We start from the raw sequence: 26,182 nt of genomic DNA on the forward strand, positions 1-26,182 counted from the left end.
TTTGACACTTTAAAATAGTGAAATATCATCTATAGTTACACAGCAATGGCATCTAGCTCCTACCATTGTAAGTCACCATGTCTTCATCCCAAATTATAATTTTTAAAATTTAAATTAAAATAAACTTTAACAGAATTAGGAAATAAACAATTGAAAATATTACCTAAAATCTGTTCCAACTCTCTTCCCATTTTCTGGTTCACCTGGATCTGGACATAAATTGGAAGCTGTTTTAATACCTCCCTCATTTACTGTAACAACAGAAAAAAGAAAAGAGAATCAAAACACGTAATTAAAAAATTAAAATATTAATTTAAAAATGGACATAAATATATTTCTGTATTGTGTTATTATAGATTAAATATAGAAAGTCACAATAAAATTTTATAGTCCAGTAATAACTACAAAACAATTTTTCTATTTATGGACCTACAAATAATTAAATTTGATGTTCATATTCAGTGACATACTATTATGCATATTAACACATGAACAGTTAACAGTAATTTATTTTTAATTACTATCATATTGTGAAATCTTTGAAAATGCATTCTCAGGATATCAGTGCCTATGTTTTCATTAATTATTGGCAGTAAAGAGACATCACCAGTTAAAATACTGCCAAATTCACCAGTTAAAATATTGCCATTTGGATACCTGTTATTTTTAAAGTTGAAATTAAAAAAAAAAGATCATATGAAAAAAGTGTAAAGTTATAAGCACTTATTTTATGATCTATAATAACACAGTTTAGTCTACAAATGTCAAAGTAGAGTTGTGGTGTAAATTACCAAGCATGTCCTAGAATTATTATAGAATGCTGATAACCACAACAATGGTTTAACCTCCAGCAATTTCCATGACTATGTTTCACTTAGCCATTGTACATATTTTCAGTAGTTTCTTCAGAATATCAGGTAAGAAAAGACGAATTAATATGATCAGTGAATGTGATCACATTGGTTGAAGATTATTTAACCAGATAGTTCTGAAATATGTAAGTGATTCTGCTGCATAAACGTAATTGTATAGTAAAGTGGAGAATAACTTCAATTTTGCTCTTCATCTAGTATCTGCTCTGACTTTAGGTGGTAAACACACAACGCAATATCCAGATGATGTATTATAGAATTGTGCACATGAAACCTATATAATTTTATTAACCAATGTCACTCCAATAAATTTAATTGAAAATTTTAAAAACAAAAGGAATAGTACCTGAGTTGAGAGTTCAGAAAGAAAAAAAATATAAAGCTTACAATGATTCTCATTTTTATACTATGGATTAGAATCACTGGGGAGATTTTTTTAAAGAACCAAGTACCATACTTCTACCTTTAGATATTCTAATATATTTACTCTATGATAAGACCCTGGGGATCAGTTTTATTTGTTTGTTTTTGAATATCCTCAAGGTGATTCTAATGGAAAGTCAATGTGAAGAAGCACTGGACCCCTTCATCAATTAGTTCAGACTAGTCAATGTGTTCAAACTCATTTATCAGATAGCAAGGTAACTGTCAGATGACAGCCTGATAGTCATAGCTCTAATAAGGTTGGCATATTTTTAATTAGACATCAAACTTTACTTTTCTGTTTCTTATTCTATAAAAATCACTTTCCTAAATAGCCCCAACAATACTCTTATTGCCAACATATGCACCTGTCCATGCAAAGCATGTGATATTTACGCTTTCTTTGGTCTGCTGAATTGCTATTTAATTCCATTTTACGTTTATGTTTGTTTGTTCCATATGTGTGTGTGTATGTGTGTGTGTATCTATTCTGTTATTTTTGCTGATATCACAGGTAGTGCACAAATTCAAAGGTACTAATCCACTGCTATCCATGTTTTATATGTCCTTTCATGACTTGAAAAATTACCTCTTTGCTAATGACTTCCAAACTATGGTTTTGGCATATTTTTCAAGTTTCTTTTTTGTTGCTTCAATGACTTACTAAACCAACAAAATTCCTATTGTCATCTCATGTGTGTGCTCAAATCCACCCTAATCAGGGATGCCTTTATGACTCCATTATTATTTATCTCCAATTCATCTTAAGTATTAGATGACTAAACTTCCTTAAATGCAATTTTTATTACTGTTTAAGTCTCCTATTACTCTGGATTTCCAGTATATCAATTGTATTTCCCACTGGTCATCAAGATGCATACAAAACTGAAGTCCAACTGATTCTTTATCTTTCTGCAATTTTACTGGTTAGCCTTGCTCATTCCATGCTCTGTGTTTTCTCCATGGCTCAATGTTTCCCTTTCTTCCACTTTATCAAAATCTATTTCATCCCGAAGACTCAATTTAAGTACCATTTTTTACAAAATACAATCTCTCATTTTTTTCCAGATTATTTAAATCTCTCACTCTACATAAATGGACAATTTTACATTTATTTTTAAATTATTTTATCATATTATAAAAGAGTAGTTCCACATTTCTTAGTTAGATATATAAAATATTATATCCTGGATAAAGATAAGGGAAAACTTATAATTACTTTAATATATCCACAATGCCTAAGTAAGGAGATAATTAATTCTCAGTAAACATGTCCTAGTGGTTTAATTAATCAGTGTATACCTTGTTACTGTTTTCATTGAATCAAGTATTATCCGTAGAAAGCACACTGTTTCTTATCATTATTTTTTATTCATTTTTATATTCAGGTGAATATCTCCAAAGTATTTGAACTGTTGATTGTGTCAAGTGCTCATCATCCAAAGTCAAATCATTTTCCATCACCTTATATTTGTCCCTCTTTACTCCCCTCCCCCAACCCTTCTCCCTGATAACCACTTCACTTTTATCTATGTCCACGAGTCTCAGTTTTATATCCTACCTATGTGGGTATGTGTCTGCCCTTCTTTCATATCTTTAGATGGCTTTTGTAAAAATTCCAGTATATGTCAATAAAATGTTACTTTTTTAACATAAGATAGAGATAAAAAAAATTAAGTGGCATGACTACACTTACCTACTTATTATTATATTATAATATGTAACATATTATAGGTTAACCTAGAAGTACTCTTTGAACACATTAGAAATAAAAATAACAAAAAATACATTTTTCCCCATTTTGCCCATATTATTTCTTCAAAAAGTAAGCCTATGTTATAAGAATTTTTACAATAGCTAACACCTACACAGAACGTATTAAGTGTCAGAAACCATTCTATATCTATCTTATATGTATCAACTCATTTAATCTTCACAACACTCTAAGGTTAGCTACTAATATTATGCATTCCCTGCAGGTGAGGAAACTGAGTCACAGAGGGGATAAAAATGTTTCCAAAGTCATATTGTTAGTTAAAGCTTTAGTCTAGTTTAAACCTTGGCAAACTTGAAAAGAGCATCACCATGAAGAATACTGTTTTGCTCTGATCTTTAAGAATAGCATTTACTTTTATTATTTTTTTAAAGGTTTTACTTATTATTGATTTGAGAGAGAGAATGAGTGAGAGAGAGATATATAGAGAGAGAAGGTAAGAGGAGCAGGAAGCATCAACTCATATGTTCCTTGACCAGGCAAGCCCAGGGTTGGATCGCTGACTTAAGCCCAAGTTCACTTGCTTGAGCAAGGGGTCACGGACCTGGATGGAGCCCCCTGGTCAAGGCACATATGAGAAAGAAATCTATGAACACCTAAAGTGCCACAAGGAAGAATTGATGCTTCTCATATCTCTCCCTTCCTGTCTGTCTGTCCCTATCTGTCCCACTCTGTCTCTCTAAAACTAAAAAAATAAAAGTAGATTCTAAGTAAAAGTTATCCTATATTATCTCATTTAATTAGTTACATTTTTCTATTTCATGGGTTTTCTTAAATATTAGATTTAAATTTTTTTATGCCTCCATATAAAAAACTGCTTTTGAATATTGTTCTGAACTGAAACACCACAGATACTGATAAAATGTCATTATATACCAACTTTATGTTATACACAGTCACCTATGATCCCATTTAGCTTCCCAGAGATCCTTGACAGCTGAGATTGTACTTTATTCATTCATTCTTTTACCTTCTAGCATGGAGCTGCCGTGGAGACGTAGCTCAAACAGAATTGTGCAATGAATGGATAATAAAATGAATTAAAGCATGGATTTAAAGAAGATGAAATTTAAAAACAAATAAATTGTGGAAGATTTACACTTTCTTTAAAATTATACCTTAAGGTCCTAGAATAGCTTATTCGAGAAGTTGGCAAGACTTCTAAGTCTTAGGTCACTAAGTTGAACATTTAAAAAAATAACCATTTGTTTTTATTTTTAAAATTTTTAAAAATCTTTCTTGGCAAACCTACTTTTTTTGATGAAGCATAAAAAAGGATGGATAGGTACCTTTTAATTGCAAGCATTAAAGTTAGGAAAAGAATCAGAATTAGCCACTAGTACAACTCAATGCTCCGCATGAAGGCTGCCTGCAGCTTCCTGAATCTTACTAGTTTGTTTCTTAGTTAAACATTAATCGAACTGTTGTGGGAAGGCATGCTTTGGCAAAGTATGTCATTTGTGTCCTCCGCAATTATACTCACTTCCAACAGTTCCAATAACAGAACTGATTGTTTTTATAAAGACCACAAGCATCACTATTTCCTTTATTTGAAAGGTATCAGATAAAAATGTCCCTTTTTAAAATTTGACCCTGTGCAAAATAAATGGTATCAAGGAAATGAAGACCCGAATGCTAACTTAATAATAGATATATAATAATGATAAAATTAAAATGATATAACTCTTTCCTATAAATGAACATAAAGAATCTATTTTTAAAAATAGGTGTTAATGCCCTGGCCGGTTGGCTCAGTGGTAGAACGTCGGCCTGGCGTGCAGGAGTCCTGGGTTCGATTCCCGGCCAGGGCACACAGTAGAAGCGCCCATCTGCTTCTCCACCCCTCCCCCTCTCCTTCCTCTCTGTTTCTTTCTTCCCCTCCCACAGCCAAGGCTCCACTGGTGGGCATGCCGAGTGGATCCCGGTCGGGCGCATGCGGGAGTCTGTCTGACTGCCTCCCTCTTTCCAACTTCAGAAAAATACCAAAAAAAAAAAAAAAAATACAAAAAAAAACCCCCCAATAAAAATAGGTGTTAAACAATTAAGAAAAAAACTAGTGAAACAAAATAAAAAATAATGTTGGCTTGTTATTTTGTGACTAAAAAATTGGCATAATTTGTTTTGATTGAAATAGGATTATTTATATTAAAAAATAAAAATAAAAGGTAGAAGAGTTTTTTTATCTCATATAAAATATAATAGATAAATGCAAAATTTGTTTTAAAATTAATTAACATTTTTGTTTAATATTAATTTTTGGCCTATTTTTCTTGACAATTTCAAAGCAAATATTATTTAAACAAATATTTTTTAAAACTTAGGATTTTCCCCCTAGATACACTGTTATATCTATTTCCTTTCTTTTATACCCTCGTAACCCCTATACAAAAATAATGAGCATAATATATATGCCCACTAAGGCAATATACCAAGGACAGAGATACATCCTAATGCCTTAATAAATCTTAATAAATGTTTAAATATAAATAGCTTAAATTTCCCAAGATATCTAAAAGTATGAGGCATGAAGCATATAAAACAACATTAGTGTAGCCAAAACAGTCATCCCTTATAATGCCATTAAGAATTCCAAAAAAAGCCTTGGCAGTGGGCTCAGTTCATAGAGTGTCAGCCCAGTGTCTGGATATTCTGAGTCCAATTCCCAGTCAGGGCACACAGGAGAAGCGACCACCTGCTTCTCTCCCCCTAGCGCTCCCCTTTCTCTTTCTCTTCTCCTCCTGGAGCCAGTGGTTCAACTGGTTTGAGTGTCAGCCTTGGGTGTTGAGGATAGCTTGGTTGATTCAAGCACTGGCCCCAGATGGGGGTTGCCGGGTGAATCCCAGTTGGGGTGCATGAGAGATTCTGTCTCACTATTTCCCCTTTTCTCACTTAAAAAAAATCCAAAATAAATATATTGTCCAGACAAAATATTAGAAATAAAGATAGTAAACATAATATTTAAGTCTGCAAACATTTAATTTTTATTTTTTGACATGTTGAAATTTATTGTCCATATAATTGTATATGACCCCAACTGAGTGTCTCAGTGAATAAAGATCCATCCCAGTACACAGAGGTCATTGGTTCTGTCCCCAATCAGGGCAATTAATGACTACACAACTAAATGGAACAACTAAGTGAAACAACAATTTGATGCTTCTCTCTCTCTTTCCGCCTCCCCCCAATCTCTCCCTCTCTCTCAAGTCAATGGAAAATTAAAAATATAATAATTACATCTGATTTTTTCTGCTTATATTATAATAAAAATATCTTTCTCCTCAAACTGTATCAAATAATTAACAAAAAAAATAATGTAGCACTGTTTGATTTCCCTAAAACTGACATGGGAATCTTGAAAAATATATTTTAACCCCAAAACTATAACAATAAGTCATAATTACACAGCTAAACACTTGAAAAAAATTGTTTAGTGTTTTCCAAAAAGGTAACCCAATTTGATCAATTCCCAACTGATACCTGCCATTTTTTGGTTTAGTATTTTCAAATCTAACACAATGTAAAAATTACATTTTAAAATCATGACACTTAAAAATTTTTGATAACATACAGGCTCCAAATCTGTTTCTTATAACTAATGTAGCTGTTCAATTTGTGTCATTTTTTAATTTTATATAGAAATTAGTAAACATGTAAATAAAATAGTTTTCTGATACATATGTAATCAATGACAATTGTTAAAGAAATAGTTATAAATTCATTATATCAGATGATTTGGCATTAATTAAAAATCTGATCCTAAAAATATACTCTCGTTAAAAATAAGATTTAGAATAGTTCATCTTATTTACTACCAACATATTATTTTAGGAGTCAGATGTTACATCATGAATGGCTTCTTTCAGAATTTATAACATCTGTGTGAACAACAAGGCAGGAATTTTTACAAACTGCTATTGATTTACATTACAAAAATGCATACTTCTAAAAATTGTATGTTCAATCATGGTAACATAGATGAACATATTAATTCAGCGATTTCTAAACCGACTCATGGATAAACTTTATAATTAATTCTTAAAAACTACTGAATTAAAAGGTCTAGATATTTTAAACACAAATTAATAATATTTTTTCCTTAAATGAAATATTGCTATGAAAAACTTCTTCTTTATAAAAATAATGGTGAAATTTAGAAATGTTCAATAAAGAATTCCTGGAGTTACAGAACTATAATATTATCAGCACATTATATGAAAATAAAATTGTTTACCTTTTGAAATAAGCTGACCTTAGAAATGTATGATATACATCCATTAACTCAATACAAATGTAAATACAAAAAAATATTGAATAATAATCATGCATGTTATACAGATATTAACACAGTTAATTTGGTAAATACACAGTTTTATAAAATGCACACAAACAACACAGACATCACAAACTTCACTCTTGCACTAGAGAAAGTAACAAAAAAAGGGGTACACTCACAGATAGAAAACTTGTTGCTGTTGTCTTTCCCTGGAAACAACTTAAATCCTCTAGATTTAAAATCTATGGCCTTTTTCACTAGTTAAGAAAACAAAAAAAAACATGTATCAGGATATACAATTTTAAAATGAAATTCAAGTTAACAAATTTTGTTAGCATGGATTTATGAAAGTTAAAAAAACTGCTTTCTTAAGCCTCATTTTGGGTACCCAGAAGAAAATGAAAAAAATAATATATATATATTAGCAATATTGTCACTAAGTAGTTAAATACCAACCAGGAAAGAAGGATCTTAAGTGTTCTATGGGGAGAATCCTGCATGTATGTATAGGTATTTTTAGTACTATTCAAAAGTTTTATATGACAGCAAAGCAGTAACACTTTATCATACACCGCTTGAAATCATCAAATATTATGTTTTAAATTAGAAAAATTAAAATACTGAGACAAAAAGAGCAAAGAATTGAATGAATTTGGTCTTCAAGTAAACTATGTATTTTTTAAGTAATTTAAATTTAATTGAAATTGAAATGTTAGGACACATTTAATAAAATGGTACAATTGGAAATTATTAAAATACATATTAGCATTTCTGCCAATAACCATTTTCTTTTATAGTCAAGTCATTGCTTTTGACAATATAATTGATATCCATTTATATTGTATAAAAATTATAAAGTGAATTACAAGTATTTGGAGTTCATCTAAAGTATCTTATTACTCTTTTATATGATGATATTGAAAATCAGTATCACAAAAGGGTGGTATAATTCACGTGTTCTATGGTAAAATACACGAGACTGGATTTGCTTAAAAATGATAAACTCAATGAAGTAACTTAAAATATTTTAAAAACATTTTTAAAATTATTTTAGATGAAATAAAAGAATAATTTTAAGTATAAATTATTTGATTAACTAGTTGCCATGTCATTTTTAACGGATAAACAGTAGTTTAAAAGACTATTTAAATTTTTAATGACACATAGTAAAATAAAAAAAATCTATTTCATTGAAACCCCACTAATTAAAAAATAGTTATGCAATTTTACCTAATGAGATTTTTAAATTACAATTACTGTATTTCTTTTAAAAACCAGCATGAACAAGAATGTAAGGGACATGGCTAACTTCCCCAAGTGTAACTTAGAATTTTTACATATTGCTTTTTAAGAGGTTTTTAGGTAAGGATAATGGCTAAAACATAGGCAATTAGATTTTATTCAAGTCATAAATTTGAAAAAAGTAAAACTGCTTTTTGTTAGTTTAAAATGACCATTTCACTAACCGCAAATTTCTCTTTTACCCAATTAGTTCAAATTAGGGATATTCTATTTGTTTTGAAACATTTTAAGGTGATTTCTTTTCTTGTTAATATTTTCAAAAGTGACAAAAGGTAGAGACAGTTTCTGCTTACTGGAATATATGCTTAATTAAGAACTGTATATACATATTACGTACAAAAAAAGAGAAAAATGATCACTGGATCAGGTTTTAAAGTGACCCAATTCTTAGCAAGTATTAGCGGTGTGATTTTAGACAAGAATAGACATTTCTACCTTGGTCCCTGCTCTTAAATAAGAAGCTAGCACTAGAAGACCGGCCAGTTTCTTTGCAGTTTTGTGATTATCTGTGATCCTTTATTTACAGTGAGAAAATTATATTTCTTTCAAGTTGTGTTTTTTGTTGTAATTCTCTTTCACACACCCACCCTCATGGTAAACTAAAATGCAGTTCTACTGGAGTTTTCAACTTTTTAAAATTTAGTTTCTGCCACTTGTGAATTTTCCGGCTACCTTAAAATTACCTTTGTCACAATGATGATTTTGTATTTGGAGGTATAAATCTAGGTTCTCCCAATCTGAACATGGATTATAAGTAGAAATTCTAAATCTCTACTTTTCTTTGCATTATATGATTTGATTTTAAGTATGACAAATGAGTCTACAGATTTCATGGTTTTTCAACATAAATGTGGGTTTCTTTAAAAATAAAAAATAAAAATAAAAAGGATTGAAAGCCCAGAGAAGAAAATTGAAGAAGAAAAGTCCAGAGGCTGAAAGAGCTCAGTTCCACAATGTGTTACTAGGAAGAAAGGATGTTTGAACCCTACAAAAAGGGTTTGTGTGTGTGTGTGTCTGTGTGTGTGTCTGTGCATCTCTGTGTGTATACATACAAAGGGCAAGTTTATGTAATGTACTCGTGTCTAAACTTGAATATTTGGTAGGTTGAGGTAAGGGACAACACTAGCTAAGAAAGCGTCACTTTAGACCAAAAAGTTTGAAATAACTTCCTAGTTCTAAAATGACTTAGCCTTATATATTTTATTTTTTAAGCATTTATGTGGCAATTTTAATTAAAGAATAAAATCTGTATTTTTGAAAGTAAAAATTATATTGTTGTATAGATCCAGATTATAAAAGGTCAAGAGAACATTGGTTTTAGGAGACCAAAATTTTTTTTGAATTAAAAAAATACAAAATTTCAATTCACAAAAATTTAAAATGTAAAAAAAATTATATTTGATATTTTTATCATTTTAAGAGAACACATCTTTATGAATATATTAAAAGAATAAATATTTCAAGTACCAATTGTAAAATACTGCTCTAAATCATGTATCAATGAAATGTTAAATCTGAAATATATGCCATAAAAATTTATAATGTATTATAAGGTATATACATTAAATATTGAATTTTAATTATACAATTAAACTTAAAAAACTGACATGACATTTTTTCTGGGAATATTTCTTTAATAGTAATAAACATCTGAAATTTATTTTATCAGAGATATAAAATATCTTGTGGTCTTTTATATAAGTTAAGAATGTTAAAATACAGTGTATTGTTTGTTTCAGTTCCATTATACTGTGCAAAGATACATACAATTTTTAAACTAAATTTATTGGGGTGATATAGGTTAATAAGATTATATAGATTCCAAGTATATAATTCTATGATACATTATCTGTATATTGCATTGTGTGCCCACCACCCAAAGTCAGATTATCATCTGTTACCATATATTTGGAAGTACTGTGAGTTTCTGAAAGGCAGAAATAGTAATTTACTGATGTGGTACTTTTTTATATGTGTACAATTAAATAAATAAATGCAATACTGTAAATTCTTGCTCATTTAACATAAGGCATTTTGTTGAAAAATTTCCTTTGCTAATCATGGAAGAGAGGAAATGATAAAGAATATTAAGATGATTAGGCCCTGGCTGGTTGGTTCAGTGGTAGAGCATCGGCCTGGTATGCAGGAGTCCCGGGTTTGATTCCCGCCAAGGCACACAGGAGAAGCACCCATCTGCTTCTACACCCCTCCCCCTCTCCTTCCTCTCTGTCTCTCTCTTCCTCTCCCACAGCCAAGGCTCCATTGGAGCAATGTTGGCCCCAGCGCTGAGGATGGCTCCATGGCCTCTGCCTCAGGCGCTAGAATGGCTCTGATTGTGGCAGAGTGCTGCCCCAGATGGGCAGAGCATCGCCCCCTGGTGGGCATGCCGGGTGGATCCGGGTCAGGTGCATGTGGGAGTCTGTCTGACTGCCTCCCTATTTCCAACTTCAGAAAAATACAAAAAAAATGTAATCAATATTCTCAATTCTATCTCAAAGATTAAAATGTATTTAGAGATTACAAAAGTATTATACTCTGTTAAAAAGATAAACTTTGTTCAGTATATATATATATATATATATATATATATATATATATATATTTTTTTTTTAAGTAAATGGTATTCCCTGGACAGGTGGCTCAGTGGATAGAGCATTGTCCCAGCACATTGAGGTCACAGGTTTGAGCCCTGGTCAGGGCATCTATGAGAAGAAACTGACGAGTACACAACTAAATAGAACAACTAAGTGGAATGAGTCAATGCTTCCTTTTCTTTCTCTCTTCCTCCCCCTCCCCTCAATCTCTCTCAAATCAATGAAAATATTTTTTTTTATAAAGTCTAGTATATGGTGACTCCATATTATGGGCTAAAAGTATTACAATTTCACTTTTTTTTTTTTACATCTTGTACTGGCAAAACAAAACAGCTCTTTAGAACACATTTATCATGGAGGCTATTATTTCGTCACTCTTTTCATATTATCCTTAGAAGAAGGAAGATCAAGAAACTATAGTCACTAGAGTAAAAGCTAGGTAATACTCCTGCGGTGACTGTGTTACATCTTCTGTACGTAGTTTGCCACTCTGAAATAAAAATATTTGCCTTATGAATGTTTCAGTTAATACTGGCCACCATTTGATGAGAAAAGTAGTGATACAACTAATGTTCAAAATACAAAAAAATTCATTTGTAAAGACTTCTATATTAGAGATGTGCAAGATCCAAAGCTTTCTCAAATTTAAAATGATTGAATTAGGTACTGGCCAGTAAGCTCAGTGATAGAGCCCTGGCCTGGCATGTGGATGTCCCAGGTTCGATTCCCGGTCAGGGTACCCAAGAGAAAAAAACCATATGCTTCTCCACCCCTCCCCCTTCTCTCTCTCCTCCTCCTGCAGCCATGGTTCCATTGGTTCGAGCAAATTGGCCCTGGGCACTGAGAATGGCTCTGTGGAGCTCAATTGTGAGCATAGCCCCAGATGGGCAGAGCATTGGCCGTAGATGGAGGTTATCAGGTAGATCCTGGTTTGAGTGCATATGGGAGTCTGACTCCCTATCTCCTGTCCTCTCACTTGGAAAAAGGAAAAAAAAAAAGAGACTAAATTAGAACAATAAAATTTAGTAAGGAATTAATACATATTCAACTATTCAACTATATAATTATTTAAAATACTGTATAATATATTATCTCTTAAAAATCACTAATGATAAGTGATATGGTTCACATACTCCAATATTTTTAAGTCCTAACTTCTATTTATGGTATCATGCTAGTTTGTGGCTACAATTTATTCATAATAATAATATATAAATATAAAATTTATATGATGTCCAATTTTTAGTTGAAAAAATTTACAATTATATATTGTACCATTTAGCTTAAATTCTACAATAAATTTTAGGAATCTGTAAATAGCAAGAATTCAGTAAATGTTAGTCATTTTTATTATTGTTATAACTTACAAATTTAAAATCTAGTCATTGTTTGAAGTCATTATTATTGGTTGTGTTACATGTACAAAATTTTCAATTATTTTGTGTTACGTCTTTTTCACTATGTAGAAATAGTAGACAGGTTGTTAAGTCATCCACTTTTCCTAGATTTCTAATTCAAATTTTATTATTTTATATAAAGTTAGAAATCTCCCAAATCCTTTGACAAAAATTATAGAATTATTTTGAAACATCCTTGAATATATAATCATATTAGTTTTTATGAACATATATGTATTCAGCATAACTTAAGGTATTCATATAACAGGCCCAATTTCACTTTTTTAAAAAAAATTCAGATGTTACAAGGAGTCAAAGGTTGGTCTAGTTGATCTAGACCTTTAGTCTTTGAAATTAAATAGTTCAACTACATCAAACCAAAAATTAAATGCAACTTTTTGCTTGAAAAACTAAACAGATATATTTTAAAAGAAGATGCCACATTTTATAAAATCAATTTGTTTATTTTCACAAATCTAATTTGAGTTAATTTTGTTACTTTTTATTTAAGGAAGGTAGATAGACTAAGTAACTGGTTGAAAATCACCTAATTGCCCTGGCTGGTTGGCTCAGCAGTAGAGCGTTGGCCTGGCATGTAGATATCCCGGGTTTAATTCCTGGTCAGGGCACACAGGAGAAGTGACCATCAGCTTCCCCAACCATCCCCTTCTCCCTTCTTTCACACTGTCTCTCTCTCTTCCCTCCTGCAGCCATTGCTCGGTTGAAATAAGTTTGCCCCGAGCACTGAGGATGGCCTTGCTTCAGGCACTAAAATAGCTCAGTTGCCAAGCAATTGAACAACGGCCCCAGATAAGCAGAGCATCATCCAATAGGGTGCTTGGCAGGTGGATGCTGGTTGGAGTGCATGTGGGAGTCTGTTTCTTTGCCTCCCAGCTTCTCACTTAAAAAAATAAATAAATCATACAATTAGTATTTGAACAAAGACTCTAAAATTGTATATGGGTTTTCTTTCCTTCTAGAAAATGAAAGAAAATCAGGGATCCATAACACTTATGTAGATACCAGTAGATGTATCGCAGTGTTTGGTGCAACGGGTCTTACAGTTATGCTGTTCTGTAAAATGTCAGGATAAAATATGTGGGATTTTTATATTCTCTATGGATTCTTATAATTAGCATAATAAAATTACTACATGGCAAGAGTTTTCATTGGTAGTCTTCACTGACCCATTTAACATTTCTAAGACTGTCAAAATTTTTTATTATTTTTAGCCCTACTGTTATATATGAAGATGACCTTCACTCACTTCCTTGGGCTCTTTTTTTGTTTTGATATAGCACATTTTTTTGAATGGAGATAATTTTCTGTTTACTTTGTTTAAAATTTTTGTCTTCTTTTTCTTTTTTTTTTAAGTGAGAGGAGGGGTGATAATAGACTCCCACATGCACCCTGACAAGGATACATCTGGTCACCTCCATCTACACCAAAGCTTGAATCAACCAAACTATTTTTAGTGTCTGAGGCTGACCCAGTTGGACCAACCAAGCTATCCTCAGTGTCCAGGCCAATGCTCAAACCAATCAGCCACTGTCTGCTGAAGGGGAAGAGGGAGGGAAAGATAAGCAGATGGTTGCTTCTCTTGTGTGCCCTGGCTGAGAATCGAACCTGGAATGTCCATATGCCAGGCTGATGCTCTATCCACTGAGCCAACTGGCCAGAGCCTCTGTGTTCATTTTATGAATTAATTTTACCAAAGCTAATGTCGCAATTCAATTTAACATGAGAAATGATTAACTTTTTTTTTTCTTTTTTTTTTGGTGGCGGTAAGCTTAGGATGGCCCTGGTTTTCACATGGATGTCTTAGAGAATATAAAGATTAGGCAAAACTTCTCATATGATCTTTAAAATAAAAATATACCTAAAAGTCTATTTTTAAAAATTCTTATTCAAAATAAATAAAGTAATTTTATGTCACATACTTGATTTACGCTCAGTGTCAGAGACCAGGTTTGTACTCTATAATGCCTTCTTGCATGACACTAATTGGCAAAGAAGCACTGCTTGAATGATAGTGACCACAGCGGATGAGTATCATCGGACTTAGGGCAATGGAATATATTTTTTCATTGTAAATTTCATTAGTACACTAAATAGTTTTAAGTAAAATAGTTACAAAATTACTTTAATGCATTACAATATTCCCTTATTCCTTCTGACTTTGGATTATTATATTTTATACAAGTTCTTCACTAGAAATCTTGGTATCATTACCTGGATTCTATTTAAAACAAATATAGATGGGCTCTGATAGCTGCATTTGATGCAGGGTCATACTACTAACCTCACGGCCATTGAAGATAGCAAAGCAGGTGTCATAACCCATCTAATGTTCTATATTGTCCACATGCCTTTCTAGATCCATTCTTATCCCTCTCCTCTGTACAGAAAGTTGATCTGAATAGGTTACATCCTGTGGCATTGCATTGGCGCACTGGCATCACCTGGGGGCTTGTTAGAAAAGGACACTCTCCAGTCAACTCCAGGCCTACTGAGTTAGAATGTATGGCTTAACAAGATCCCCAGCTGTTTCTCATGAACATTTAAGTTGGTGAAGCACTAAACTCTATGAACAGACTCCTTCTTCCCCTGAGAATTCCAGCAGGCTGGTGGGTGGAAAGAGAGTAAGATCGGGATTATTCCACAGCATCCCTCATCATTACATTGACTGGTGTTTAGTCCTGTCAAGCCAGCCAACTATACATATCCCTCTGTCCAACATCTTTCTTCATTCATCCCAGTGAATTCGGAATGGTGACAGCCCAGCTGCTAGAACGCTAGGTTATAGCATGATCCCTGTGGTTCCTTACATTTACTCAGAAATTATCCCTTTGTAAGTAAACACTTTTTGAATTAGTCTTGTTCCACTGTTTCCCAATAGATTTTGATGGATATCCTACTGGTACATGGAAATCATCAGAAATTTGATTTTTCAGGAACTATGTTAAGCAAGATCTCTTAATTTGCCTATACACACTCTTATGATCGTCAAAAGATTATATCCCAGTAAAATTATAGGTGTCTGTTTTTCAGCATTCTAACATTGGCTGCTTATTTGTTTCCTAGGGAATGTTTTGATGATCTATATTACACATTATGCTCTTTTCTAGAAATTATCACTCCAAGAAGCATAGAGAATTCATGAGAATAAAATAGATAAAAGGAAAGTCAAGTGAGTTGGCTGTATTAAAGTTAGAGAATAATTGAATTAAGGGTAAAACTGGCATGAAAAATATGGGGCTAATAGAATTCCAAGATGAACTAAATGCTACACATTACTTTAGCATATCTTATACATGAGATCAATATAAATGATCTTAAGTAGAACTGTATATATTAGTTGTTTCTATAATTCTCTATCAACATTGCATTAAGCTGTGTATTTTTATTTAAAGAAATAAGCTACCTAAGACATTTAAAATTCAGTGCTAATTTTTTAAATTTAATATCTTTAACCTTATGAGATTTTTACGTAACTAGATCATACTTTTTTGCTGTACAATTGTCACAAGGGTGCGATATCATTCATTGGTTGTGTTTGTAAAGCATAGATAGTCTATAACAACTGTCTATAGTATTCAAAATGGGATTATTGCCCTTCTTCCTACAGATATAAGTAAAACATGTTTATTCATTGACTCAGAAATTTTAATCCTAGCATCTATTCCATCATTTGACTGAATAGCAGCATTCCACACATTCAATCAGAACTTACAAGTGTATATCATAGAAAGCCACAAATAGATGGGATTAGATTAGTGTGTCCTATCTCATTTCTTCTGTTTAAGGCAAAGTGAATAATCTAAAAATTTAAATAGTCAACAATATTGAACTTAAAGCATATTTTACTTTAGTATAGATCAGAACCAGCTTTATTAACTGAATTTAATATTGAATAGAAACATTGATTTACTGATATTGCCAAGTTTAATACCATAGCTTAAAGCCTCATAATGCCTTGCAAGTGTGAAGAAATAAATTAAAGATCTATAACAAAAGTCAACTGGTATATGAAATTTAAATCATCAGATAGTCTTTTTTTATTGTCTTTTTAGTAAGTCATCTTTATCCGTACTTCTTTATAATGGGAAAGTTCAGGAGAGCTGATAATTTTTTTTTCTTTTATGTCAGAATACTAAAGGAAAAGTTTCTAAACTCTATTGGCTCTAAATAAAAAATAATCTAGGAATTTTTGTCACTTTAATACCTTTTGGTATTGTGAAAATAATGTCATTTGAAGAATATTTTAAGCAAAGAAAAATCAAGCATCAATACTAAAAATAACTATAGTCCATGAATTAATATACAAATGATGTAATTATGAAGAGAAATATATTCTATGCAATGCACCCCAAACCCCCAAACCTAACACCATATTGTTCTGCTACATATGAAGGTTCTGCTATTCTTAAAATTTTAGCCTGACCTGTGGTGGCGCAGTGGGTAAAGCGTCGACCTGGAAATGCTGAGGTCGCCGGTTCAAAACCCTGGGCTTGCCTGGTCAAGGCACATATGGGAGTTGATGCTTCCTGCTCCTCCCCCCCTTCTCTCTCTGTCTCTCTTCTTTCTCTCTCTCTCTCTCTCTCTCTCTCTCTCTCTCTCTCCCTCTCTCTCCTTTCTAAAATGAATAAATAAATAAATAAATAATTTAAAAAAAAATTTTTAAAGCTTAATTGTACGATTTCACTCTGTGCACAGCAGGGAAGCCCTATTGCTCTAACACTACATGCAAAGGAAGCAGCTTGTTGCAAAAGTGAGTGAAAATGTCCTGAAATAATTCTGAACAGGATAAAATGTCTCTGACACAGGACCATCTCTTCCTACTCCAAAAGGCAGAGGAGTCAGACTTGGGCACTAGCTTTGAGTACAAATAGAGTGTGTCCATAAAGTCATGGTGCAATTTTGACCGGTCACAGGAAAGCAACAAAAGATGATAAAAATGTAAAATCTGCACCAAATAAAAAGAAAACCTTCCCAGTTTCTGTAGGATGATGTGGCAGCATGTGCGTAACACCGTGTATACAGTGAAGCAGCCCACGGCCATGCCAGTTGAGATGTAGACGGTACAGAGGCCAGTTCAGTATGTTCTGTGGCTCACTAAATTCAAATCTGTGACCAAAGTGCAACGTGAAATATCGGTGCGTTTATAATGAAGCGCCACCACATTGGAATAACATTACTGGGTGGGATAAACAGTTGAAGGAAACCGGCAGTTTGGTGGAGAAACCCCGTTCTGGTAGGCCATCAGTCAGTGACAAGTCTGTAGAGGCTATATGGGATAGCTACCTAAGGAGCCCTAAAAAATCTGTGCATGAGCCCACATCAAACTGCACTGAATAGGTATGAAACTGAGAGAGTTTTCCTGTTATTTGGTGCAGTTTTCACATTTCTATCGTCTTTTGTTGCTTTCCTGTGACCGGTCAAAAGTGCACTATTACTTTACAGACACACTGTAGAACGTCTAGTACTATATATTTAGGAGGGATAAGATCTAAAAGTCACAAGCATCACATTCACTGTGACCATATGACTCAAAAATAAAGTAATTAACTCTAGTAACAATTTGGAGAAATCAGTTACACACACAAAACCAATTTCATTTCTTATCCTTAAAGGGAAGTCTTCCCTTTTAATTCACTGCAGTACATATTATCTTCCTATTTTTACTCATTCTATAAAGAAATGAGAAGCAGTGTGTTAAAGCAATGAATAAGCTACCAAGATATCTGATTAATGGTTACTGGAGAGCATAACAATGGGGTTGAAAATCTGAAAAAAACCAATATCATTTATGTAATAAGGCCATTGTTATAAGTTGATGGTTTCAGTTAATGTTAAAATATATATGCTTTCTAAGATCTACTCAAGGAAAATAAAACATTAGGGTATTCAGAAGTTCTTAATCTCTGTACAGGAATAACATAAAAGCACAGCTTGAGAAGCAGCATTAGATAAAAATATTAAAATGGTTACTTGCAGATTAGTCATTGGTGAAAAAATAAACTGCCATTATTTAATATTGTCACAAAGGTTCTCAGGCATTCAGAGTAGTTTTACCTAATACTTTTAAACAGGCACAAGCCTGTTACTAAGTAAACTCTTAACATTTTTTTTTCCTTTCTCCATTAAAGCTATTCTACAAAATGCAAAATTATTAGAAATAAAAATATATTTACTGTTATGAATGATATAGTTTTGACAATTTTGCAAATGTGTTGAAATATGGTAATGGATTATAAAATGAGAATGTTATTCAATAAATAATTATGTATTTAAATAATAAATTGGTATATTTCAGGATATGAATTTTTAAACTGCTACAAATATCAACATTAAACACAATTTTCCATAAAGCAATATAATTAGAAAAAGTCTTGAGAACTATAACAAATCTAAAATGATAAGATATTGATAAAGCATATAAGTCAATATTTATGTGAAGTCAATATTTACTTTACCAGTATCAAAGTTCCTACACAAAAATTAATAATTAATTTTAATAAATTAGAGTAGCTTACAAAAATCATATGGAAGCAGATAATTTGTAAAAAGCTATAAATTCTCTACTCAGTTATTATTTATGCTGAAGATACATGAACATCAATACTTCAGTTAGTTTCATAAAGAAGGACCAGGAAATTCAATCAAGCGAGAAAATGCAATTTCAGCTTTGGTATAAAATTAAAGAGAATGCTTAATTATCCAATCATAAAATTTTTTGATTTGGCAGTTAATTTCTATATCCTTCTTTACTACATTTTGCTTCCATCTGTCAATTACCCTTTTATTGATTTGAAACATGGTAAGTAAAGGGAAATTAAAACCTAACAATTTTGTCTGTTATTTAATAAGTCATTTAAAAATAATTTAAAGGTATAGAATTTAGGGTAAAGGTTGAAAGTAATAAATTAATCTGACATGGGAGCATTTTCATAGTTTATTCACATATCATTTATCTTTTCAGTAAAACATAACTATGTAATCAGCTCTGTCTTAAAGATTGACAGGCTTAATTACTGTCATTAAAGTTAATCAAGAAAATTTTTCTGCCCTAAGATATCTCTCTAGCTCATGAATTTCCTATCTTTCAACTCATAATTACAGAATTAAAATTTAGCTTTAGTATATTATCTGAAATAGTTTATCAACATTGAGATTACTCTAGTGGAAAACAAGTTCTCATGGAATTTGGACAAGGAGCCGGTACTGTTTGATATATGTCCCTCTTTCTGCATGTTAATCATTCTCATTTATGTTCTTGTTATTCAGTGTATCAGCATAACCTATACTCTTGTTAGGAACCAAAATTTCAGATTCCACCCTGTAAAGCCAGAAGCCACGGCCAGGGCCACCATCAGAGCAGCCCAGCCCATGCAGGTTCGCATTGGATTTGGACAGTCGGTAAAGAAACAACGGAGCCAAAAACTGATGGGCTGTCATCTTTAATTCTAGCTTGCACCCAGGGGGCAAGTAAAAATACACACTGGGCTCCAAAACCACTCACATTCAGTGCTCACAAAGCTACTGACTTATCCGAGTTTCCTAGAATCAAAGGTTTCTAGCTCACCAGCCTTATTTTCCTCAGTTCCCCATCTCCTTCCTTATCCCAGATACAAACTCTGCACCAACTCTCTTCTCACTCAGCACTCCGCCATCTTGGCTGCTTCTCCTGGCCACATGGCCTCTTTCTGCTCTCTGCTCTGCTCCCTCTGCTCTCTCATGCTAATCATCCCAGGAACCAAGAGTGCAAGCTCCCGCTCCGTCCCCATTTTATAGTGTAGATTCATAACCTTTAATCCAATATACAAAATAGGGAAGTCTCTAATACAAAGTCACTTCTCTGAGGCATGATTGGATTGTACCACCCCACATCAAAAAGGGTAGGAAAGGCTTAATCCCAAAACCAAGCCCCAGGCTACAACGATCCTGCCTGCCCCCAACACACATTAATATCACCTGGGCGACGGCCTCCTTGTGGGCAGCGTAATCTTTAACAAAGTGAGCATAATACATTTTATCTGCCCAACACACCCCAATCCCATCAATACAGTCTGCCTTTGGGCAAGACTGCCAGGTGATTTGTGTTCACATTGAAGTTTGAGAGAAGGATAGTCTAAGACTTAGACTCCAAATTTCTATCAACTCTTCATTCCACCTCAGCGTACCTTACCAATTTTTCTGCTGCCTCTCTTTACGTGTCAATTATTCTTTGATTTCTTGTTAATATGACGTCTTTTAAAAAGTTCCATTAGAATAGATCACTTCCCTGCTAAAGCCCCTAATGGTTTCCTATCACATTTAAATCAAAATAAAGCTTACCCAGGCCCCAGAGCCCACCAATATGGTCTGATTCTGCTAGTTTCCCATCTCATCTTGATCCCTCTCCTTGTGCACTGACCTCTAGGCATAATGTTTGTTGTTGTTTTTTTTTTCTCAACCCAAATTCTAGTATTTACTAGCTAATTGTTTTCTCTGTTTGATATGCTTTCTCCTTTAATTTTAGCATGGCTGTCTTATTGTTATTTAGGTCTCAGTTTAAATTTTAAGTCCTCAAAGAGGCCTTTCCTGACCATCCAAACTAAGGTAGTCACCAATATATTACATAACTTGTTTAATTTTCTGCACACCTCTTGCTACCATCAGATAGTTACCTGTTTATTTTTTTGTAGTCTTTTTCTCCCCACGTTAATATAAACTTAAGTAAGCAAAGTCCTCTTAATTTTGTTCAATGTTTTATAGTCAAGAATTAGAAGAAAGATTAACATGTAAATATACAGAAAATGTGTGTTGAAGGTAAAAATTAGAAACAGAAAGAAAAGAAGAAAGGGAAGTAGGAAAAAGATATAGAATGAGAGAAAGGAAAGAAAAATAAGGACAAAAAAGAAAGAAAAAGGAAGGAAGGAAGGAAGGAAGGAAGGAAGAGAGAGAGGGAGGGAGGGAGGGAGAGAGGGACGGAGGGAGGGAGGGAGGGAGGGAGGAAGGAAGGGCAGGCGGCAGCAAAATAGATAAGTAGGTCTTAAAGAAAATAATACTTGTCTTGGACACTACCTGAAAGACAAGCTAGAGTTACATCCTCAAATAGAGAGTTTTGAGAAATTAAGGCATATATGTAAACATTGGGGCCTGGGAGAAATATACATGTAGCTGAGTTCTCATTTACTGGGATTAGAGGAAAGCCAACCTCTAACTTTCTTGATGGTAGCATTGGCCACCATTATGCTTATTTTAAAATTGACTATACAGTTAGATAACCATAATGAGAAGTTCTTATAAACTCAAACATCAAGAGAAAATAGATGACGATAAATACATTAATTAATGTACAAGATCTCTGAATAGATTCACAGACATGGGATTAGAAGAGACACTAGCAATTACTAACTATATTGTTGCAAGACACTCTGAAGCTTAAATGCTTTCTAAATACCCAGTTTTCCTATCTAGCTATGCCTGAATATTAGTAGTGATGTAGAAATTTACTATCTTTGAACCAAACTCAATCTGAGAAAAATCTACTTTATAGTAAATTATTTGTATCTTCAGTGGATCCAAAAAGTAAGTTCTACAACTATGAACAGGTTTAATCGCTCTTACATTTAACAACTTACCATGCATTTAAAGACAGCTATAACTTGTTCCTACTCACATATCATACTCTCCGTAGAAATTTTCCTCCTAGAGTTGATCAATACATTTTCTCTGTAGTTTTATCTTTACAACATTTTCTTTTAAAATAGAGACCGCATCTTATACTTCTATTGAATTCATCACATGCTTAGCACAAAGATCCTATATTCAATAAGCCCTGATACTTAATAGTCATATATCAGTATCCTTTTAGTGACCATCCATAAATTAACTTCCATATTGGGATATTTCTTATGAAGATTTAAAAAAAGATGCTTTATATTGACAAATCAATATTTTATAAAAAGTATTCATAGAATTTTTGAAAACAGTAAAAGTTGCTTGCAAACTATTAAAAATATTAAAGTATATTTTACATGTAGCCCAATAGCCTATTAGTAAAAGACACATATTAGGCACCCAAAAACCTGTTAATCTCTCACAATATTTCTATTCAGCAATAGTATCTACTTAAAGCATTTTCTTTGCATCTTAGTGATATAAACACAATTTACTAGTTTGACATTTTTATTCACCCTTCCATAATTGGTTAAAATATTCTCTGTGAAGCCTTCCTTCACTTATATATTTAGAAGCAGTCAATCCTTCTACTTCAATAATGTTTCAAAAATATTCCTATAACAGTGCTTCTCATAATAAATTTGTAATTACTCTCTTTTAAGTTATATAAACTCCTGGATGGCAAAGCCTACGTTATTTTAATATCCCTACTACCCAGTACATCATACTCACAGTAAAAGTAAAACATATTTGGTAAATAATAATAAATATACTAATAATTAGTATTTGTTGAACATGAGTCAGCATCTGTGCTACACTTTTTCACAGGTATTCTAACTTACTAAGAACTTGCAGCGTTGAGAGTTAAAGGTTTTGCTCAAGATCATATAGCTAGCAAGGGGCAGAGTTTAGACTCAGCCTAATTTCTGACCTTAAAAACTAACCAGAGATGGTAGAAATGTTGGTTTTATCTTTAGACTGGGAGAAATTACCTATTTTTTTATGCTTCCATCCAATTACATGTTTAATCCTCACAATAACCTTAATGTAATACATATATGGAAATTGAGCTCCAATAGTTCATGGGACCTGCACTGGGTCTCACTTACAGTAGGTGGCACAGTGGACTAAAACCCAGTCAATAAAAACTAAATTCCCATTCTGAGAATTATTGGGCACTAATACAGGAAACTGTGGTGTGGTGTTAATACACAGTTTAAAGAAGATCGAAACCAATATTATTTATTAGTATTTTACTGCTTTTAATTTTAATGTCAAAAGACTCTAAATGGTAAAAATTGAAAATGGTGGTCTTTTAGAAGAACAACTAGAAAACAATATATATATATGTATGAAGATAATTTAAATTTAATTAGTTTTGTTTTAATCCTAGTACAATAAGATTAGAGTAAGCACCATAGAGAGAATTGAAAATAACTCTGATAAATATTTCAAGTTTTTTCATATTATTAGTTAATTGCATGTCTATTGTTTATAAAAAAGTAACTAGTTATAGTGATCTAAGATTTAATATACTATAAATTGATATAGAGATTTTTTTTTAAGCAAGAGAGATGAGAGACATAGAGAGACAGAGAAAGAGACAAATAGGGACAGAGACAGGGAGAGAGATGAGAAGCATCAATTGTTTGTTGCAGCACCTTAGTTGTTCATTGATTGCTTTCTCATATGTGCCTTGACTGGGGGGCTCCAACTGAGCCAGTGACCTCTTGCTCAAGCCAATGACTTTGGGCTCAAGCCTGCAACCTTGTGCTTCAGGCCAGCGACTATGGGATCATGTCTATGATCCCACACTCAAGCCAGTGACCCTGTGCTCAATTTGGTGAGCCTGCGTTCAAGCTAGCAACCTCAGGGTTTTGTACCTGGGTCCTCTGCCTCTCAGGCTGATGCTCTATCCACTGCGCCACCTCCTGGTCAGGAAGATACAGAGATTTTGAGTCCACACACACAGGTTTTCTTTGTGTTCATAGTGATGTTGATGAAAACTAAGTACATACTTCATTTTCTTCAGGTTGTTAATAATAAATTAGGATTTAGAGATGACAAAAAAATCATAAAACAAAAGTTTAACTCTTGTGTGAATAGAGAAAAGTGATGAGAAATACAAATTATATGCAAAGCAAAAAGGTATGGACTTATAGACATCAAAGGAATTTGTGCTATGATACTCTTGTCACAGATAGTAATTAATTTCAGTAAAATAATATCCATTTTATTGCAATATGTATTCATATAAAATTCATTAAATATAGGTTTCCTATGTTTAATTATAAATGTCTTTGACTTTATAAATGTATAAGGACTATAGGCACACCTTTTATATCTAGTTTGAAGTACTAATATAATAAAAGCAATATATTATTGTGCATTAATGGGAATGTTGCTGCCTTTAACAAGGATAAAAAGCACTGCTCTTTTTATAATGAAAAAATGAAGTAATTTCTTTAATTGTGAATTATGTAGATATTTGATTATACTGAAGTATAATCTTATGTCTTTAAGTAATTGAGGTGAATACACTGGCTAATGAAACTGTAAATATTTGTTCATTGGTTGAGCAAATGTTATCTGACTATGTCTACGGGTCAGAAACAGCTCTAGGCACTGGGAATGCAGAATGAACAAGACCCATCCGCTTCCCTCACAGAAATTAAAATTCATAACACAAGTCTAGGGCTGCTGTTTATAAAAGCAAGAAAATTCCAGGATACAATGGTGAGTTTTAACAGGAGAGCCTACACTTTGTGAGGTGACAACTTTAGCTAACACTTGGAAAAAAATTAGAATGATCTGGTTGCAAGGAAGAAGGAATAGCTTATGAGAACAGTTTAAAGGAGAAAAGAACACAGCATGTTGGATAAACTAAAAAAAAAATCTGTTTTGCTAAAAGAAAAGAGAGAAAGAGAGAGAGAGAGAGAGAGAAAGAGACTGAGAGTCACATGAGATCAATTTGGAGATATGGACTAAAACCAGATAATGAAAGTTCCTGTGGTTTATCACCAAGTCTTGATTTTATTCCTGTGGTCATTAGGAAATCACTGGAAACCTGACGGCAGTGGAGTGATGTGATCAAACTTTCATTTTTAGAAGATAATTCTGACGACATTGTGGAGATTATATTAGAAGAAAAATTATTTTTGCTCTAAAATATCTAGAGCAGTTAAGCAATTAGGTCTGTATTATACTTACTGCCTGCACATGCTATAAGATCTTTAGTACAGTGATCAGCCTTGAGCTTCAGAAATTTTCCTTGTATCCCTGTGACGGGTTTCTCTATGTCCTCCACTACATGTCACTCTCCTAAAGGAAGGGGCCCTGTATTATTTATCTTTATTTCCCATAGATCAGAGCATGGTACTCAGTAGGAATTTCAGGCATTTTGGTTAAGCTAACATTACTTTAAAAAAAATGCTGCTTTGATGTCTGCTAATTCCAATTAAAAAATTTGGCTCTATTGTGTGATAAGCACTAAATGTTTTTTTATTACTTATAGCATGTTCTGCGTAAACCATTCCTAACTGCACTACATAAACCATAACTATTTTAGAGAATATAAGATAATGAGTTTGAATCAGAGTTGGACTAGATATTTTGTAGTTGAAATATGTTCAATTAATTAATATTTTCACTGATACATTATTGATATAAATGAAATCCATTTATATTTTGACACTACATTGATTTTTCCTAAACCTCTAAATGAAACTTGCTACCAATAAATAGAAAAAAATATGCTTGCTACACTCCCTAATTTTGTGAAAGGTAGGCAGGGTAATATTAATTGATTAGAAAATTATTAATATGAAATTTGACTTTGTGATGTTTTTTCTCTAAAAATTAAATTAGGAAGTTAAGGAATA

General features: G+C 32.7%; 1 protein-coding gene across 3 annotated transcripts in view; it reads right to left on the reverse strand.

The window, feature by feature from the left end:
- The window catches only part of CSMD3 (CUB and Sushi multiple domains 3), a 1,231,016-nt gene that overhangs the window by 735,706 nt on the left and 469,128 nt on the right, over positions 1 to 26,182 (reverse strand). For 2 of the 3 annotated variants that reach the window (XM_066379370.1, XM_066379369.1), the window contains 2 exons: positions 7,522 to 7,599; positions 164 to 251 (listed from right to left, as the gene is read on the reverse strand). In XM_066379370.1, the coding sequence (XP_066235467.1) occupies positions 164 to 251; positions 7,522 to 7,599 (166 nt within the window). The remainder of the gene's footprint in view (positions 1 to 163; positions 252 to 7,521; positions 7,600 to 26,182) is intronic. The other variant, XM_066379371.1, reaches the window with a different exon arrangement.

Source organism: Saccopteryx leptura, chromosome 3 (assembly GCF_036850995.1).
Source record: "Saccopteryx leptura isolate mSacLep1 chromosome 3, mSacLep1_pri_phased_curated, whole genome shotgun sequence".
In the NCBI taxonomy this organism is placed as follows: domain Eukaryota; kingdom Metazoa; phylum Chordata; class Mammalia; order Chiroptera; family Emballonuridae; genus Saccopteryx; species Saccopteryx leptura.